Source organism: Orbicella franksi, chromosome 5, assembly GCF_964199315.1.
Source record: "Orbicella franksi chromosome 5, jaOrbFran1.1, whole genome shotgun sequence".
Classification (NCBI taxonomy): domain Eukaryota; kingdom Metazoa; phylum Cnidaria; class Anthozoa; order Scleractinia; family Merulinidae; genus Orbicella; species Orbicella franksi.
The window spans coordinates 31,828,862-31,846,998 of NC_138149.1; the positions used below are offsets into that span (position 1 = coordinate 31,828,862).

The 18,137-nt window shown below is 38.4% G+C and overlaps 2 protein-coding genes across 2 annotated transcripts in view; both read right to left on the minus strand.

The window, feature by feature from the left end:
- Positions 1 to 733: 733 nt before the first annotated feature.
- On the minus strand, positions 734 to 4,975 carry LOC145487423 (uncharacterized). Its single transcript, XM_081466201.1, has 2 exons — positions 4,581 to 4,975; positions 734 to 1,306 (listed from the first exon to the last, which is right to left on the minus strand). Exons 1-2 carry the CDS (start codon positions 4,873 to 4,875, stop codon positions 936 to 938), a joined length of 666 nt encoding a protein of 221 aa, XP_081322327.1. The 5' UTR covers positions 4,876 to 4,975; the 3' UTR covers positions 734 to 935.
- A 5,973-nt stretch (positions 4,976 to 10,948) lies between these two features.
- LOC145488237 (uncharacterized) overlaps positions 10,949 to 18,137 on the minus strand; it is a 29,133-nt gene continuing 21,944 nt past the window's right edge. Inside the window, exons 31-37 of the mRNA XM_081467058.1 lie at positions 17,872 to 17,948; positions 17,125 to 17,254; positions 16,989 to 17,027; positions 16,598 to 16,684; positions 15,963 to 16,156; positions 15,264 to 15,609; positions 10,949 to 14,739 (exon numbers count right to left, since the gene is read on the minus strand). Coding sequence (XP_081323184.1) covers positions 14,503 to 14,739; positions 15,264 to 15,609; positions 15,963 to 16,156; positions 16,598 to 16,684; positions 16,989 to 17,027; positions 17,125 to 17,254; positions 17,872 to 17,948 — 1,110 coding nt within the window. The 3' untranslated portion in view covers positions 10,949 to 14,502. The remainder of the gene's footprint in view (positions 14,740 to 15,263; positions 15,610 to 15,962; positions 16,157 to 16,597; positions 16,685 to 16,988; positions 17,028 to 17,124; positions 17,255 to 17,871; positions 17,949 to 18,137) is intronic.

Consider the following 18,137-nt stretch of genomic DNA (forward strand, 5'->3'; position numbering starts at 1 on the left):
AAGGTGAAATGTGTTCAGTTGAGGAGCTTCAAGCAAGGTGGGTTTCCATGTTCCGCAGTGACAGGTTGACAGGCGTCGATTGATTGAAAAGCCAGTGTATTTCGTGGAAAAGTGGCAGGTTTCTTGTTTTGAGATTGACACGGTTTTCATAAATCCAGACATATAGATAAAATTCAAAAGACAACCTGATAACGTCGTTTGTGAATTTAAAAAGCCGATACTTATGATGCACTTAAAAAATTTTAATTCTACTAAATGTGTCGAGAACTGAGGCATTTTTCAGTCAGTGAGTCAAACATAGCCTGCCGGCCGGGAAACAATTTTTTCCTTGATGGTCTACCTAGGGGAGATGATTCCGGACTACAAAGACCCCTCTGGTAGTGGAATCCACCAGGTTTATGATGTGTGAACTATGTATACCGTGTGTCAACTGCCACTAACTGAATAATATCTTTCTTGTCATGCTGCAATCTGAGAAACTTGAAAAATCCAGAAATGTCTATATGCATGTTTACCGCGAGCTAGTTCAAATAAGTATGGATGGCATACCTTCTATTAATAAATCTATAGCTAAACTTTCTAAGTTCGCTATTTTCGGGATCTTAATCTTCTTATGGGTCTTAGTCTTCTGCAATTATAACCATCCTTTTCGTTTTGTTATGCTATTACAAATTCAGTGTTTTTCTGCTTTACTAAATTATTATTCATTGAGGTTTCGTCGATTTCAAAGCAACTGATTTTATACATTGTAAAATATTTCTTTACATCTCATTTCATATCTCCTTACTTAGGGCAGCGTATAGACCATTTTTACATTTTAAAATGTAAATTGTGAGTTGTCTCCGTGAGCATTTAAAAACGAAATCGTTCATAGAAACGAAAGTTATATTTACAAGAGTGAAGATTTCCTGACACCTCTCCCCAAAGTTTGAACTTTATACAACTCTCTGGCTGATGCTGCCGGGCACCTGGGGCATGGCGGGATTGTTCTTGTAGTAGTGGGGGGAGTAATAATTGAAGTAAGATGACGGATAGGTGATGCCCGCTCCAGCAGCGTAACTTGCTATTCTCAGCTGCTGATCCATTTGTGCCTTCTCTAGGCGCTTGTCTTTCGCTCTGCGGTTCTGGAACCATATTTTCACTTGTGTTTCAGTCAGACTGAGGCAGGCTGCGAGCTCAAAACGCCTAGAGCGAGTGATGTACTCGTTTTGGTGGAATTCAAGCTCGAGCTTAAGTGTCTGTTCGCTCGTGAAGGTCGTACGCTGTCGTCGAGTCTTGCTCTCTTTTCTTTTGCGTCTCTGGGGAGCTGTGATAACAAAATAAAGTCAATATTTAGAATAAAATAAGAAGTCGGTAAAGTTAAGTTAAGAACGCTACAATCCCAAGTTAAAGATCAAACCAACCCCGTTCCCAGGATCCTCTCTCTTCCTCACCGGAGCAGCCTAGGAACCAGGTTGAGATCGAACGAGACAGATGGCAAACTGTAGCCATAAAGCTTGCCTACGTCCTTTTCGCATCCGTTCACACGTCAAAAGCACTCACGGCCAAAATGTGGCTTGTTTAGTTAGGTAAAAAAGTACACCAGAAAAAAGGCAATGCGACGAATTTAAACGTTCAAAGCAGTTTCTTAAATGCACAAATTGACTAAAATGTTGCTGTTACGATGTACCTTGACCATCTAAGCTCATCTAAAGAGCGAATGCATTCGATATTGCTTTGCTACGGAGTTAATTTGGGGCCTAATTTGTTTCACATCCTCTTGTTGTATTTCCCCACAAAAATCAATTTAAAAGCATCTGATAGTTAAACAGAAAATCACTAGTGAAAATCAAATTTCAGTTGGTCAAAATGCGTCCTGCCAATTGCTTAAAGCAGTGAAATCAGGAGAAGATAAAATGATTGAAATAACTTGAACGTTAGAGACAAAAAGACTCGTTAATTGTCTTGTTATTGTTATTTACGAAAGTAAGATTTAACAAAATGAGATTATTATGTTTCAAAAACACAGTCTTTAAAAATTCGATTTCATAGTTTAATTGATAGGACATTTGTACAGAGAATTCAAGGGTTGTGAGTTGGAATGCGGGTGATAGTTCAAAGATCTCACTGATTCAAGCATAATTGTCGTGGCTAAACATTAAACGTGTGTTTCTGCTATAAACATTTACAGTCTAGGTAAAATTACTGGAAATGTGGACTTATGACGGGAAATGTGAACAATTACGGTAGTTTATCCAACGGCAAATTCGAATCGAATGTTTTAATGTGGGAATTGAAAGATGTGTTTCATTTGGGAAAAATGCTTTATATCCGGAAAACTTGAAGAAAGAATGCCATTTTAGGCACATTGTTCGGCCATTCTAACAGAATATCGCAATCAAACAAAATCTAGAAATTGCCGATTGCAGCCTATATGACCTTCACTTCCTTGTTAGAAAAAATCCTTTATAGAATGCGAAAATAATTGTTCATGCGTTGTTGTAACAGCCCTGAATAATTTCCCATAAATAACCGCATAAATTTCAACATATTTCTGCGCGCGCTAATGAGCAGTCCATTAGAAATGTTAACCTTTTCTTTCTCCTAACAGTGGGCCAGAACAAACAATTAAAGATATCCACTTAATTATGTCGGTGAGAACTGTTGTGTGATGGCTTTTGTTTATGAACATGGCACTCTACGTTTAAATGGCTCTTTAGGAAATGCTCTACGCCAACACGTGATCAAAAGAACTTGGACAAACAAAACTATTTTCTACTGACCTTGGAAATGACAACAAAAACGTGATTGTGTCATCTGCCATTTTCAGAAGTGTTCTCATGGTTAGTGCGTACGGTGATGAAGGCAGAGACTAGAGTTTTGTTTGTTGGACGAATATAGTTCATTGTTAACGTTTTATGACCGAGTGACTAACCATTAAATATCATCAACGTGTTTATTAAAATATCCCTTTTTTCGAGTTGTCGATCATTTGGGACCTGAATTGGTTTAAAATCATTCGTTTCTTCAGTCAGTATGGGGTTTTATTTCACTCGGCAAAAATGACTTGCTAAATGGAGATCAAACAGCGACTCGCGGCTGGAATAAAAATGTCATAAATTGGGTTAACATGATGTTAGCCATTTAGCTTAACTGTACCGCTAACAGCACGCTTTTAAGTGTGAGCAACAAATATAACTGAATCAAACGTTGGCATTTATGGGGCATAGCGAATGCCTTGAAAGCGATTATATCTATTTCCGGGTTGAAAAAAATACATCTTTTTCTTAACACAGATACTTCGTAAACAACACCGTCAATGATCTGGCAGTCAGCATGTAGCAGCTTTTGAAAAATAAAAGATTGATTTTATTTCTCCTGAAGTACCTAAGGGACTAATAACTGAGCGCGTTTTGAAAACATCGTGATCAAAAAATTGGTAACCAAGTGACTGAAGAGTTTCCTTGCATGGAGATAAAGGGCGGTTTTTTGAAGGAATACAAGATGACAACGCACCACGCCCGAGTACACACAGAACCTTTAACGACATCGATGCTACAGACTCTTTGACTCTAGTCTTACTGAGAATTGAGCATAAAAGAATAAATGCCTTTCTCTTTGAGTTGCAGGATTTCACTCCATCTGTTACGCGCCGTTAATTCATTTAACGTTCGCTGTTTATCGCATATAGGCAAACGAGTGAGTCGAGAATTGTGATGGTTTGCCAATGCTAGAATTCCTTCCCCTACTAACGTTCTTTCCAACGTTTTCCGAGCGTTTTGGCAAAACTTGACACGTTTGTTTTAACACTGTTAAGAGCCGAATGGATATAATACAAAAGATACAGGAAAAAAGAGCCAAGATATAGAGTACTTTAAAAATTACTGACGGTTTTTTCTCACACTGTTAAAGTCCCCAGCAAAATATACTGGGGAGACTTTTGTTTCTCACGTAGGAACTACAGGCACTAAAGTTAATTGGCCGTAAATTTGACTAGCTTTCAAAAGGAAAGAAAATCTATCGATAGCTAATGGAAGTATGTTTTGCAGGATGAAAGCTGTACTCCAGTTCTTATGAATTGCACTTTTTCTGCTTCTATCCTGATCGTAACCAAAGAATATTTGTTGCTTTCTGCAGTGCATGTTCTTCTTTTAGGCACTTAATATGACAAACAAGTACAAACAAAAGGACACATTTTTATCACAAATTGTTTTTTAATATACGGAAAAAAACGAGCGGTCTAAAATGGCTATTCGAATAAATACAGTATATAGTTGAAACATTTTCCACCGACCTTTCTGTTTCTCGATATGGAAACACGTATGTTATTAATAGTTCAAAATGGACTCGGTTGATTATTCTTTCTTTGTCAAAACTGAACTACTTTTCAAGACGAAAGGGTCATTGAGAATTAAGTAATTCCTGAATCATTTGACAGTTTTCCGGCTATAGAGTTCTAAAGCCAAATGACATATTTTACTTAATCAAGAAACATTTTGCACTGTGTATTGAAACGAACTTCGAGTCTCATTGAGTACCCTTTGTAGCCGACACGTCCTTTGCTGTCAAAGCGCTTGCTAACAGTTCAAAATTTCACTTACCTTTGGGAAGATAGACGGGAGCAGGGACTGTCACTGCTCCAGCCATGGATTGGAGTGACATAAAACGAGGCTCCGCTACACTCTGACTAATGGCAGTAAACCCGGTTGGCACGGCAGTTTGCTGACAAGGCTGGCAGTTACACACGCTTGGTGGATGAAATTCGCGCTTAGTCAACGGCGGGGCAACGGAAAAAGCGGACTTTCTTTCGCTTTCCTTTTCCAGATCGTTTGCTTTAGTTTCGACGGGTTTCTTCCCCATAAGAGAGTCCACGCTGAAAGCGGATGAATTCTGCATGTTGGGCTCTGTTTGGCAGGTTGGGTCCTCTCAGTGAAAAGATGTGTTTGCTTTTCTTTAAGGGTACGACCAGCGTGGTTTATATGGACAGGAAATTGAAAGAGAGCTTTTATCGATATGATCTGATCATTCACATGCTATTATTTACGGAGCCTGGAGATAATAAATATCGTTGATTATTCCTAGAGTTCATTTGTTAACAAAGGTTATTAGTATTCCACATTTGACACAGTTGAAACCGTGGATTATAATTGTTCAATTCCAGGCGTCAAAGACGTGATATATTGCCTTCAACTGGAGTTCGATTTTAAGTCGTTTTAGATTTCCGAAAGCTTTGCTGAAGACAAGGAACATAAGGTTTTGGATGTGTAAACTTAGAACATTTTTCTGTGGCTCGTTATATTTAAGTTTATGACATTTATACCCTTTTCAAGCACGGAAACGAAGTTGTGTTAAGAGGAACAATTGTTTTCGTATCACTTGATGCAAATTGCACTTTTCTTAAAGAAGCAGAATTGAAAACACGGATACTTTTCCGATTGTTTGCCTAACTGTGTTTGTGACACACGCGCCTCGACTGTGATTGGTAGAATGGCCCAGCTGGGATCGATTTCTGCATTTGATTGGCTTTTTGCGCGCAGATGGTCCAGGTGCGAAATACTTCAATAGAGCAGTGAAAGACATTTGTTAGTTATTAGCGTAATTTACGCCTCGTTTAATTGTATTTATACACTTCATAACAATTAACTAGGGCCATTTGCAAGCGAAAACTGAGAGCTTTTCAGCAAATAGCGTCAGCATTTACTGACTCGAAGTAAATTTGAGGAAATAAACACGGTTGAATAGAACGGTTGAGAATTTCTATCATCCTCAAAATAGTTCGGTAGGCAAGCATCTTAAATTTTTTTTAAAAAATAATCATGTAAAATCGCCATAACTATTTTAAAAAATTTAAGACCGAGTGTTTTCGGGAAGCCTGGTTTTTTTTAGCAAGCTTACGAAGATAAGATCTTTTGTTTGCGGTTTTAGTTGAGTTTCGAGGGAAATCTCCAGGAAATTGTTTTCTCAGAGGAATATTGCACATTGACTGTCGACAAACAGTGCCTTTTCTACATGACATGTTTACCCATTGAGACAACTAAAATGGCCTCATAAAGCGTAATAACATCTATATTTAAGAAGTCAACCGAGACAGAGTGTATTTAGATATTTCATTAATGTAATGGATAATCAATTTATCAGTTAATTAAAAAAGGAGACACTTTCTCTTCGATTTAATAGCTGAAAAAACGTTTTCGCTCCCTCTTTCACCTCTAGCAATTATTATTTTTTTTCTGACCCCAAGACAAAAACTATCCGATGATGTTATTTTTGGCCATGAACTTGGCACAAAAATTATATCCTTTTAAGTGAAAGGTTGCAAGAAGGTTCCAAAGGCAGATTGTTTATGACGACCTGCAGGGCGGCAAAGTTTACCAATTGGGGCCTGTCGGAAACCACTTGATTGCGCATTGACACGAAATTGTCCAAACGGAAATTTTGTCTCTTTTCATAATTTCAGACGAATTTTTTGTCAGCATTATACTTCCATGAATTACCAATAATCATTAAGTGACTAAACGACCAACTTAAAACTTCTTCGGACTGTGAAAGGTAAATTTAGCAGACGTCCCGGTAATGGTTTCAAAACGACAACTTCTGCCCGCTTCTCCGAACATTTGTTTTGTGTTTTTTTTTTCCTACGGCCAAAAGCTTTTACGGAAAAGACATCTAGATTTATCAACAAAGACCGAAAAAACTAATCGTAAGGCCAGGTTAATCATATGATTTAATTACCTGTGAGGGGTAAATTGTTTGAGTTAAAGTCTGTAAAGCTAAATTTTAAAAGCAAAACACAATTTTGGTTGTAAATTAGCATAACAAGAAGAACTAGGCTAAAGTGGAATGAAATGTTACGCGCGCGCGACTTTCCGGAAAACTGTGTTTTCGTGGAATTGAATCTGAAAACAGAGAGGAATTCTTTTCATGACAGGAGATTAAAAATATAGGATCTTAATAAATATCGAGGGTTGTTTGAAAGATATTCAAATAAAGCGGAAAAAGAAGATAATCTTTTTTGTTTCGTTGATTTGTAGTATAGAATGAGGGACAATCGCACGACAGTTGTGTAAAATAAAATTCCATATTTACCTTTCAAGCGCACAATATTTCAAACTCTGGCTAGGACTATCTAGCTAATTTCTTGAGGCAAAATAAAAGTTACGTTGGGGCATTTCTTCAAACTTGGTTTATAAAATTACTTAATTCTTAGTTATGTTGTCCATCGTGATAAAAAAATTGTTTCAAATTTTAAGTTTTTTCCAAATACAGATTTAAACCGGAAATTTTGTGTTTTTGAGTGTTTGAGGAAAAGTCAATATCGAAATAATACAATAATATGTAGACATGAGAAAAAATAATGGCAAATCATAACTATTAGCATTAAACTTTATTTTGCCACCTAGATATAAATTTAATTCGGAATTGGTCGGTACAAATGCAAAAGGTATTTGATGTATAGTTTCCTCCAGTCGATTTAAGAGTTGGTTACTCGTTGCTGGAGCCATTCACATTTAATTTCGTTTTATTTTGTGGAGGCATTACCATCTTTTCCTCGGCATTTCTGCGAATATCAACTTCATGAGTGTGATCAGCTTGCCTCTAGGATATTGAATACGTAATAACAGATGAATACACTTGATACATTTTTAATTTGATCGCAATCGTCTGTAATAAAACTTGGAATATTAGAACGCTTGTAAAATGTGATTACTGTGAGCTTTTTTTATTTTTAGAACTTCGCCAAACTATTATTCTGTGGCTTGTGGATTCGAAATTGAAACTGTTCGAGAGAATACTGAGCCGAATTCGCCGCCTTCTTGTTATTCCATATTTCGTCGATTCAATGATACAACTGGAATGAACATGGTTTTAAGATCTTCACGCCAAAAAGTTCCGTTGAAAAGATTCCAGTGTGCTTCTCACTGCGGGGTTCTTTCACTTAAGTATACTCGGTATAATTATGTTAAGAGACCACCTTTTCAATAAAATCAATCTCACTTGTGCCGTTTTTCACCTGTAAAGCTGGCTTTACGCTTCGCTATACGAACATTTTCCAATTGAAACTTATGCTTTCCAAGGATCATTGTTCAGTAGTTTCATTCGAACCGCGTTATTTGCCACCGAAAGCTGTGGTGAAGAACCGCCCTATTTTCGTTCGCACTTCAACTCTCGGATTCAACAAGTCACGCATTTTAATGTAAAAACTAAAAAAAAGCCCACTTCGTAAAAACGAAGAACTGTGGTTTATATTCATTGTAACACAAATTTCAAGATTGAGAGGGGTTAAGTGCATAGTTGTATTTAGTTTTTATGTAAGTTCTTCTCTACATGAATTGATGTGAAGACTTTCACGTCCTTCTGACATCCCCCTTCTTTCAAAACAGGCCTTTTTCAAAAGAGTTTGATAAATTCAAGATAGATCGCAAAGTTCTTTATCTCGTAAAAGCGTTAAGTTTGTTTATAAAAAAAGGAAAACTTAAACACACGCCACATGATCTAATGCCCGTATCAATTCATGCCGAAAGTTCATACAGTTGATATTCAAATAATTGAGCCTTAGTATACTCTTAAAAGCTTGCTGAGGGAACTAAATCACATTGAATTAAGTGTTTAACTTTGTCGGAAGCTTACAGGATATCTTTCACTTCACGCTTCGCACGAAAGGTTCCGCCCCTTAACCCTTACATAGGATTTTTAATGGGCTTAAGTGATCTTTTATCTCCGAACAAAATCTCCAGCATTGAACCGTAATAATTTTACAAGGCAAAAGATAAACCGCTACTTTCTGTGGCAAATTAATTAAACTTGAAGATCTCGTGTGATTTCAGTTGCCTTATTAGTTAATTCTCTCCATCCAGCTTAGAATATAACTGGATGAAGTTACTATTTTGTCGAGTTTTGTTTCGGTGCAAACACTGAAACGGTTACGGTTGAAGAACAAGACCACCTGTGGGTTTCACAACGGTTCACGCAATTACTAATGTTGTGTTGTTTAGCGTGCACCACAGTGAGTTCTAGACTTTGAGTTTGATACTAAATATTTGTCTAACAGCGCGAATAATTAGTATAGCACCGCGTTAGTTTGATTCATTAGATATTAGCACCTGCGTGATAAGCCCATTAAGCGCAAAATGTAACCCCTCATTACACAATGCCCAATTGAGAATTGGCCGTGAAAGGAAGATTGTGTCTTAAGAATAATCAGCGTTTTTTCTCCCGAATGGGCATTAAGAAGCGTTTTATAAACTAATGAATTGTCTGAAACACTGAGAAGGACGAACAAGGATAAAACCGTAAAGCACATAGCTTCTTCCATGTATTTATGTATAGCACTGACATTAGAATAAATACCAACTGTGTATCACAAATGTCAATACCATTGATATGTCGCACGTTACTTTATGATACATGAACATAAGTTGTGAGGGGGTCGAGGATTTTATATTATTTTGCGTTTTAAAAGAGAAACACGCTTGCATCTGCTCGGTGTTCAAACAAAGAAAGCTTAAGTTATTAAGTTAATTGTCGATGACAAAGCTAGTCTTGATCGTCTAATCACTGTTCAGGCCACCGACAAAAATTGTTAGAAATTTTAACTGCTTCGTACCGGATTTAAAACTTTAAAGAGTTAGCGTTTAAAAGCACTTACACTGCATCTTCAGCTGAGCCAGAGATGCTGTGAGAATATGTACCGCCATATAGTTATTGAACTTTTTTATTATTACATTTAACTTCACTTTAAGGAAGTCGTGTTTCTTTTTTTCATCTTTGACGTTAACATATCGCTGATTTCAAATGTGTATTGTTATTGCCCAGAATTTTATTGAAATTTGATTTAACATTCATACTTCATCAATCCAACATACAAGCAATTGCTTGTGTCGTTGGTAGCAAGATAATTATTGATTACTCTTAATACAAAGAAAAAAAAGCGTCGAAGTTTAGTCGCAAAATAAATCTCTTAGTTCTTGCTGCCCATGAAATTTCTTGTGCTGTTTCTAATCGAAAACAGTCAGTTTTCGTTTTGTATCTTAAAATTTCGAGAAAACTCCAGATCGACAAGTTTTTTTTTAAACTTACAGAACGGTATCGAGAAAAGTTTCGAGATCGCCGGGGTATCAGTCAGTAAGCTGCGTTCTCAGTAGGATTTTTGATCGCTTTTCAGGACTGAGCCCAAAGTAAGCACTGCTAAGTCTGTTAATGGATGTTCAGGCACTTACCGCTAAAACGTTTGTTTTAAAAACGACAAGAAATCAGTTAGCCTTTCTCAACAAGCTCACTTTAGCTCAATTGTACGGCATAAAATATGGCCACGACTGGAGAAGGGAGCAAATTATCCTAAAATGTGAGCCATGATCTAATGAACGCTCGTCCATTAGCCCGCAGGATCAATTTTTTTTGGTGAGTTTTCCCGGCCTTTAAAGTGCATTTTGCCTTTAATCGATTTTTCAAATTGGGGCGGAATAAGTTTGCCCTAGTGTGTACATTTCCTGCAAGCTGTTGTTGAGTATTTGCTCATAACATGTCATTAACGATTGAAACTTTTTTATGTAACAGCGGAAATGTTTTCCCATCGGCAAGATCGGCGCCAACAATTAAAGTGCTCTGTTTTATGGCCTTAAGGCCTCTCAACCCGAAATCTTCTTTTGGATCGATGCGCTTAGATAACCAAAAAGGCAAAAGTCACGCTAGAATCAAAGGTCATAGGATGAAAATTACAATTCATCTGATTAAATATTTTACAAGGCTAAAATTGTTTAAAAATGGCTAAAAAGTAAAGAAACAGACCTTTTTGACATAATGCCATCTTCAGATGACATGATGGGAAATTACATTATTTCGAAAACGTTTGTGTGTTTTTTTTCTCTTAATTTTTTAGCCATTTTTAAACATTTTTAGCCTTGTAAAACATTTTCACATCGCATCAATCGAATTTTGTGGATACAATTGATCTGTTATCAAAGTTTGATACTTTAAAGAATTTACAGAATAAGACTCTTAAGAGCAATAAACCCGCAGTTGCTTTTTGTTCTGTCATTTCAAACTGGGTGTGAATTTGGCGGAAAACAGTGTTTATAAGAATCTGATGCGAAATCATTTCCGTAAAAGGTGATCCTCAATTGATGCGCTCATCTATTTGTCTGTGTAACATGTTCAGTTAAGGCGGCTACCGAAAATGCTCTCTTAAGTATATGGAAAACTGAAAAATTACCCTGGTTCCTTGCGTCCAAGAAAATTTACCTTCGTTCCAAAATGCAGTTTTTACAAACAGAAACTGTGCGGGCATGATTTTGCGTGTCTAATGCAAACCATCCATTGAACGTGAGTAAAGGAAAGAAAAAGTTTGCACTTTTCCACTCAGTCTGATCAAAGTTGGGCGCGAACAATTCAAAATTATTGCTTTAATCGGAATATAAAGTTAAAGGGTTACTGAGAAAACATTCCAGCTAATGGCAGGGTCTAACAGAGTTAGAGTGTTGCACCCAAAGAACTTTTAAACTGCTTCTTTGGGAACAGGGACATTGCAGTGGTGATAGCGCTCGCCTCCCACCAATGTGGCTCGGGTTCGATTCCGGCCCGGTGCCATATGTTAGTTTGTTGTTGGTTCTCGCTTTCCTCCGACGGTTTTTTCCGGGTTCTCCGGTTTTCCTCCCTCTACAAAAACCAGCATCTCCTAATTTCAATTCGGCCACGATAGAAGACCGCCATGAAAACCAGTTAAAGCTGATGTGGCTTCTTCTCTAAATATTGTACAATTTATTTAAAAAGAGTATTGAATATAGTCCTTGAAACATTTGAAACAGAAACTGATGCCGGCCCGGAATATCACACCACAAATAGGAACGAGAGAGCCACTCCCCTATCATATATTTCCGATATATCGTATATCAACTGCGTAAAAAAAAAAGCAACTTAGAGTCTCCAATACCCCAGCATACGATGAGTAACGGAGTGTTCTCAAAATTTATACCAAACTCTTTGTGAAAAATGTAAGCCGAGCTTCAAGTTGTTTCGCTCGATCATTGACAACAACATCAGCGTCCCCTCGTGATGCAACTGCAGCAGCTGCCTTCACCTCTCGAACAAGGATTGTCTTGAGAAAATAATACACAACAAAGAAAAAGCGGTAGCGGGGAGAAGAGTTGACAGAAATATTTCCTACATGCCCGACGAAGGAGGAAGGAGGCGGGTAATTAAATGGAAGCTTTTTTAATTTCAAAAACTGACCGCGAAGCTTTGTGCATTAATCATTGGCCTCTATCAAGTGTTAATCAATTGTTTTAGACACAAAAATAGCTGCTTTAAACAGATACAAATACGAAGCAAAACTATTCAACTGCCGCGAGTGTGTGCGACCAAGTTGCTTGTCACAAATTTTGAAAGATTGAAATTGAAAGATAGATTTTAACTCAAAGTTGTCTAAAGACGAAACTAGAGAATCAGTAATGCGTCGTCAGCAATTTCAGTTGTCGCACACTCGCGCGCTGAGGAGGATGGGTGAATATTTGGAGCCCAGATCTCCCATGGCCAAGCGCCGAACAGAGTGGGATCTGGGTATGAGATAAGTTGAGTGACCCCTGTCATCCAATCGCCTTCGGAGGAAAATAACAGAAATGGAAACACACGCGCGTCAAGTTTTGTTTAATGCTCATTGTGACTTACTTGGTATGAAGATGCTGTTTTATTTACCAACTGTCTGTTAAAAGAGCTACATCACGGCTTGCACCGTCTTAAAAAGTTTAGCCGAATTTTTTAAAGTTCGTCATTTGTAATCCGTGTTAATCTTCTCCATCCTTAACCATCCTTTTTCCTTTATGGGTTATTATTATCTCTTTTGGAGTTTTTCTATCTTGGTAAACTAATAATTTCAGGTTTCCTAATATTTTCAGGTAATTTTTACACGGCCAAAATAATTCAAAATACTGAGACTGGGCTCTTTTAACTTGCCGGCTTGGTATGGCATGCTTTATTTTGGTTTCGCTTCACAAACGTTCTTACACCAGTGGTGTTTCACAACAAAATCACATATTCTATTTTGTCATACTTCTTTGCACCAACTAAACATTTTTTACTTCTTAAACCAAAACAACTTCACACGGTTTAAACGATGTTAATTAACGCACACTGTGATTTGCTAAATATATTTTGAAAATACTTTCCAATTCGTTCTATTGATTGACCAAGATAGCGACATAAAAGAGCTGCTATCTAGTCAAATAAGCTACCCCTTTCTACTAAGGTCCGTGACAGTTTCTGTCTAAGTAACTCTAAGCCAGCCACACTTTATGATACATTCAAATTACGAGCAGGCATAAACACTCTTCACACTTAGCATACGAACATAGATAATACATTCTGCTTAAGATAACTACTTTTCTTGAACACTCTCGCTTTTTTAACGTCTCAAAGACTATCCAACGTATGGGTAGCAAAAAAAGGCTTATGACTGAGTGTGGTCCAAACGCGGTTTTATCTAAATCCTCACGCACTCAGCTCTGCACGCGTTCAGGACGCGTCTGAAATCGACGCTAAAAATAGCATACTGATGACGTAACTCAACAGAGATTTGTGTTGTGTCGCTCAGTTTTACTCGCCCGCGAGTAACAACCAATAGGAGACAACATACAGATCCGGGAATTGCTACAACTTCAGTATGGAAGTTTTAAGATCGAAACTCAGATGTCTTTGCAGTGTTGAAAAACTGAGCCCGCGAACACTCGGGTATTTTTAACTCGAGACTTCATGTACAGCTAACTAGGAATAGCTAACTCCAAGCAGAAACAAAGGCAACGCCAATACTTGAAAACACGGTACCGGATACAAATTTAAGACCGTCTTTTAATTAAAACGAGAAGTAATATATCAAACACGAAAGACCGTGTTTGACCACATTTCCAAACACCGAGGAGAGAGTTGAAAATACGATGCGCAGCGGTGTATTTTTGACGAACCTCAAGATGTTTGGAAATGTGATGAAGCACTGTCTTGAGTGTTTGATATATCTACTCAATCGCAACTAAACTATAGCGAAAACGGAGAGATAAAATCGTAAAAAATCTATACTTATTAAGATCAGATATCCAAACACCGTCACGGTCATGATTTACTTTGTTTAACGTGATGAATTATTAATGAGTTTGAGAACATTCTCTCCAAGTTGTTCAGTTGGTGCCGAGATACCTACCGTCCATGTTAGCGAGGTGAACGCTTTAAAAAGTGAATAAGAAAATTCCTGAATTACTGCAAGGAACTGCCTCCTGACTGGAGAGAATACAGTGTCGATATGTCTGGGATTCCATGTCTTTTAAGCGCTAATACATATTTTATTTTCGATATAAACTGTCCGTTCGATGACGCCATAGAAGTCACTGTACATCTCAAGGTTAAACGCCTGCAATCTGTACCAAATATGGTGATTCGCGCTGCAGGGTACACGTGACATTCACGTGGTATTATACAACCAATGGCAGAATAGCAGAACCACGATGTATCACACCTTCTTCAATTGCAAAAATAAACTAATATTCAAAGACTTGCGTGTGGTTTTTCCACTTTGTGTGGGTCTTGATCGACTGTCACGCCACTGAAGAAACCCGACGAGTAGCGTAAGCTCTTCTTCCTTTGTGCGATCGCTTCCCGGTCGCATTTTCCGAACTCTTCTTCGAGTCTTCGGCGTGAACGACGCGACTTGCGTTGCGAGGAGTTTAGAGATGTGTCCATGGACCTGTTGATGGAGTGGTCTTCTTCGAATGGTGATTTGCTCTACAGCAGATAACAAAAAAGAGATTGAAGAGAAGTGAACGAACGGTGGCCGCGGGCATAAATGGCATATTTTTGTCAGTTCATGAAATAAAACTCAATGAGCTTTATAATCATAATGAGCGATTAGAGAGGACTTTTTCGCTGGAAAATCCGTCAGATTAAAATGGGACAAAGACGGCGCAGAGATTCTACTGCTGAAATCTGAGAGATACTTCCTGAAGGGAAAATCTAGAATCGCACTTTTAGTCCCCACTTCCACGAGAAAATTTACAAACGAAAAATAAGAATAATTAGCATCGGCGTTTGGTACTGAAGTACGCCTAGTCCTCGCATCTTAAATATCTGAGAACTTAAATTCGTAAAAGAAAAACGCAGGAATTGAATTTTCTGAAAGACTTTAATAATTGATATTGATTTTTTCCTCTGCGCAAAAAGACCTAACCGCTGAGATAACGAGTCTAAGGGTGTTATCTATTAACGGAAGTTCGACTGTGAAACAATTCATGTTTCAGTAAATAACTAACCTTGAACTCATAAGGCCGGGAGCGTTCTTTTGCATTGCTATATGGCGGAGGCGAATCCGCTGGTCGATGGTACCCAGAATTCATCAGTGGCTCTCTCTCAGGAATTTGTTGTAACTTGGAGTGACTCGACAGTAACGTGTCCGCACTCTTGCGCACGCTCGACTTAGAAAATCTTCTTTCTCCGATGGCCAAGTCGGGCTCTTCGGCTCCGTCCGGACGCCTGTCGCTGGCAGACTCGGAAGGAATCGACGAGTAATAAGACGAGCTTCCTTTCCGATTAGGGAACGTTTGCAAGTGGATGACCTCACCCATGGGCGTTTCTGGAATCGGCTCTCCTTCGATGTTCCTGCGATCGAAAGAAAATTTGTTCACTTTTGGACATCAACAAGCACTAAATATACAGCGAGTGACTGTTGATGAAGATCACCAAGGTCAACTGATCGCGAATGTCCTTCGACATCCGAGAAAGATTTCCTTGTTAACTCATAATTTTCTGATAACAGGCACACTATATCGTGTGGTTTTTCAGTGCAGAACAACAACCTGTTTGCATGTTATGTGTGTATATTTATATGTCGTTAATAAAACTGACTAGCAATAAACAAACAAATAGGTGGATTTAAGGTAGGAAATTTACTTATATGAGGTGGTATTCGGTACATAAGTCGACTTAACCGCGAGTTAAAGGAATATCCTTACCTCTTCAGCACGCTATCTATGGAGGCAGGAGTGTCCATAATTGGGGGTGGGTATTCGGGTTCATCTTCAAAGACCCCTGTGGTGGAACCTATCCGGGACAGTCTCTTGGATGAGCCGCGGAGATCTGTATTTGACTCTTTGATAGAAGGTCTGGTCACTCGGTACTTCCCGTCAACTGCATCTGCTCCGTAATACTGGAAAGTAAAAATTACTGAGTGATGAATGATTTTTTAAAAGTTTTAATCGGTAGGAGTATACAAACTAAAACTGCGCGACGGACAGACATGTTTGGTTTGATTTTCGAAAGGCAAAGTGAAAAAAATTCAAACGTTCAAACGTTCAGGTCAGCGATTTTCAAACTTAGGACACCCTGGCACGGTACCTTGGCAACTGATTTTAAAGATCTCAGTGAGCAAAAGAAAAACGTCGAGTTGAAAACGGAGGCAAAGATTCTGAAAGAGGGGCATTCAGTTTCCATTATGCAGTGCGACGTTGCAGAAGTATTCCATGACTAGACGCGGAGTGTCGCGCAATGACCCAAATTACGTTGGATGACATGACTAGGGGTGGGAGGGAGGGTTGGGGGTTGAGGTGGGTGGGGGGGGGGGGGGCGTTGCGTTGCGTTGCGTTCATACCTGAACTGTATCCGTGGTGCTATAATAATTCCGTTTTTCCTTTTTCTGGATCTTCTTGATCTCATAATGATAGGTAAAATTCTTTACCTAAAATAGAAAAAGATATGTAAAGGCTACTTTCAACCAAGAGTACTTCCATGTTTTAACAGATTGACAAACCCTACGACAAGATGAATAAGCTCTTCAAAACGAAAAAGGTGTTGAGTCACGATATGTCACGCCAGGTAATTCGTTTCTCATTTTTGTAACCGAAAGAGCATATCTACGTGACAAAATCAACCTAAGTAGTGTGATCAAACGTGACAGAGTCGATTTAATAGCGTGACCTGACCCCTAAAACCGGCCCTTAACAAACAAGTCTCTTCGAATAGAAGAAACAAAACCAACTTACATTCTGGTCCAAAAGACAGTACGCAAGCAGCAAAAGTCCCTGCAATAACAAATGAAGACAAGGAGTAGTTTCAAACAAATCGAAAGCATCAAGGGTAGACTATCACTTACTGCGTCACAAGTCACGCAATCCTTACCTGTAACGCACAGGCGCCTGCGAACACGTATTGCCAATTGTTGTTCTCAGGATGTTTGACGTAAATGGCGGCTACAACCCAGGTCCCGGCGATTGCAATAATGAGAATAAATAAGAACAGGACCGAGAGACTACGGAGAGAAGAAACACTGATTACAAACATCGTAAGTTTAGAAAATTTCTGAAATTAAGATAGCGCTGCAATTTTTTTATAAAGCCTTTTGTTACATTTAAAATTTTTAAGTTGATTTTTCGTATCGTTTAGCCAAGGGAAAGCTAAGCTTAGTCTGGGAGGCAGCGAATCTAGTGGAGCGCAGTCACGGTATTTTGAGTTATTTTGACCACGTACAAAATTACCTTGAAATTGAAGGAAACCTGAAAATATTAATTAACTAACACACCAAAGAGATAATGATAAACCATAGCGGAACAAGGATGGTTGAGGATGGAGAAGATCGATGCTTAATAATAATACTTTATTCAAATACAGAATACAAAGAGTATTTGAAAAGGAGGACCATGAGGTTATCCCTATTTAGGTCCTCTAACTAAAATTACAAACGACGAATTACGGATACGGATTACAAACGACGAACTTGAAAAATTTAGGCTAAACATTTCAAGATGCGTAAACCGTGACGTAGCTCCCTTAATAAAACTGAAGGGCCAAGAAAATGCGTCTGCGATTGCTGGTTCTTGACAGGCCTGGCAGTTTGGAGAATCAAGAACAATTTGATGTTTTACTCACCAGACTTTTCGCCTATCCGTAGAGTCGACAACTCTTCCTTTGACACAGAGGATCATCAACATCAAGACGAGGCTGACCTGAAATAAAGCAGAGAGCAGCCGCAATAGACTTATCTATGAACCAGGGGTGTTGGGTGTGGTATTCAGAACGACTTCAGCTCGGTTCTTCAGCTGTTGTTTACTAAAGCCAGTTTTTTATATGCCAGAATCACTTTATAGAACGTCATTCAGCGTGACAGAAATGCTTACAACATCGTGACTCGGGAC

Excerpts from the sequence above, each read along its gene's own strand:
- LOC145487423 (XM_081466201.1), bottom strand. The coding sequence starts at position 4,875 with ATGCAGAATTCATCCGCTTTCAGCGTGGACTCTCTTATGGGGAAGAAA. Across the intron at positions 1,307-4,580 it reads TCCCGTCTATCTTCCCAAAG|CTCCCCAGAGACGCAAAAGA; the intron begins GTAAGTGAAATT and ends TTGTTATCACAG.